At 65.8% G+C, this 1,614-nt stretch overlaps 1 protein-coding gene across 1 annotated transcript in view; it reads left to right on the top strand.

Annotated features, from left to right (window-relative positions):
- Positions 1-1,614, top strand: part of NAPA (NSF attachment protein alpha) — a gene marked incomplete at its 3' end in the record, with an annotated part of 11,364 nt that overhangs the window by 8,585 nt on the left and 1,165 nt on the right. Inside the window, exons 6-9 of the mRNA XM_009288185.1 lie at positions 71-126; positions 638-722; positions 908-1,012; positions 1,512-1,580. Coding sequence (XP_009286460.1) covers positions 71-126; positions 638-722; positions 908-1,012; positions 1,512-1,580 — 315 coding nt within the window. The remainder of the gene's footprint in view (positions 1-70; positions 127-637; positions 723-907; positions 1,013-1,511; positions 1,581-1,614) is intronic.

Genomic DNA, 1,614 nt, shown 5'->3' with positions numbered 1-1,614 from the left:
TATAAAAAATGTGGTTTTGTTTTTTTTTTAATGGTGTGCTACGCCCTGACTGCGTTTGCCTTCCTCCTAGGCGATAGCCCACTACGAGCAGGCTGCGGATTACTACAAGGGGGAAGAGTCCAACAGGTAAAGGCTCTGCCGCAGGCAGGGCAGCCCTGCTGCCCGCCCTGCTGCCCGCTCCCGGCGCTGCGGGAGCTGCCGGTGCAAGCTCCCCGTGCGGGATTGGCGCTCCGGCCCGGCCCCGGGGTGGGTCAGGAAACAGATGGCGACTGAGTTTGTCTCCAAAACCATTTCCCCTCGGCAGCCAAGCGGCGTTGCGTGCCTTCGCTGCTGCCCGCTTCCTTCTGGATCCTCGCCACCGGCTTCTGACCCGGGCAAGGGCTGGCAGCGCTTTCTGCCTGCCGTGCCGGGGGCGGAAGGAAGAGGGCTCCCGGTGCTGCTGGGCCGGGGGCTCTGCTCGGCAGCTTCCCCCCTCCTCGGGGAACCCCAATTGCCAGCGCTCGGGTGGGAGCTGGGGGGTGTGTGTGTGTGTGTGGGGGGGGGAGGCCTTGCCGGGGGGGGTGTGGCTCTGTGGGCAGCCTGGTGTTCCCGGCGGAGCGCGCCGCCCTGAGCTTTCCCGGCTCTCCTTTCCCCACAGCTCTGCCAACAAGTGCTTGCTGAAAGTGGCCACTTACGCGGCCCAGCTGGAGCAGTACCAGAAGGCCGTGGAGATCTACGAGCAGGTCTGTGCCTCCTCGTTGCCTTGGGAGGACGTGTCCTCCCTCCTCCTGCGCGACGCGCTTGCCAGGAGCGGTTCCTCGCTGCGCGGCCCCTCCTGCGGTAGGGGGCTTGTCCAATGGAGCTCCCTAAATAACTCAGGAAAGCTCCAACCTCCCCCACCCGCCCCGGCCCCGATTTTCTTCTCCAGGTGGGCACCAGCGCCATGGACAGTCCCCTGCTGAAGTACAGCGCCAAGGAGTACTTCTTCAAGGCGGCCCTCTGCCACTTCTGCATCGACATGCTCAACGCCAAGGTTTGGCCAGGGCTGGCCTGGGGTGGGGGATGGGGCGCGCAGCCCCTCGGCACCCACGAGCGGAGGGTTGGGAAGGGGCCGGGGAGGTGGTGGTGGGGGTGGGGGGTGTCATCTCTCCTACCCTCCGGGCTAGCGGCACTGCTGGAACGCCTGCCGCTGCTCTAAATAAGCTCCCAAAACCAGCCCACCCACGCGAGCTGCTCCCCTCGGGGGTGCTCCACTCCCCGTCCTCCTCATCTCCGTCTCCCCGTCCTCCTCATCTCCGTCCGTCTCCCCGTCCTCCTCATCTCCGTCCGTCTCCCCGTCCTCCTCATCTCCGTCCGTCTCCCCGTCCTCCTCATCTCCGTCCGTCTCCCCGTCCTCCTCATCTCCGTCCGTCTCCCCGTCCTCCTCATCTCCGTCCGTCTCCCCGTCCTCCTCATCTCCGTCCGTCTCCCCGCCCTCCTCCCTCCTCTCCGTCGCCCCGTCCTCCTCTCCGTCTCCCCGTCCTCCCCTCCAGCTGGCCGTGCAGAAGTACGAAGAGATGTTTCCGGCGTTCACGGACTCCAGGGAGTGCAAGCTGGTCAAGGTGAGGAGCAGAGTTCCCTCCTTCCTCTCAAACG

This window comes from Aptenodytes forsteri, unplaced genomic scaffold (assembly GCF_000699145.1).
Source record: "Aptenodytes forsteri isolate BGI_AS27 unplaced genomic scaffold, ASM69914v1 Scaffold553, whole genome shotgun sequence".
In the NCBI taxonomy this organism is placed as follows: Eukaryota; Metazoa; Chordata; class Aves; order Sphenisciformes; family Spheniscidae; genus Aptenodytes; species Aptenodytes forsteri.
Note: the sequence above shows the minus strand (reverse complement) of the source record. Positions and strands in the feature narration are given on the sequence as shown.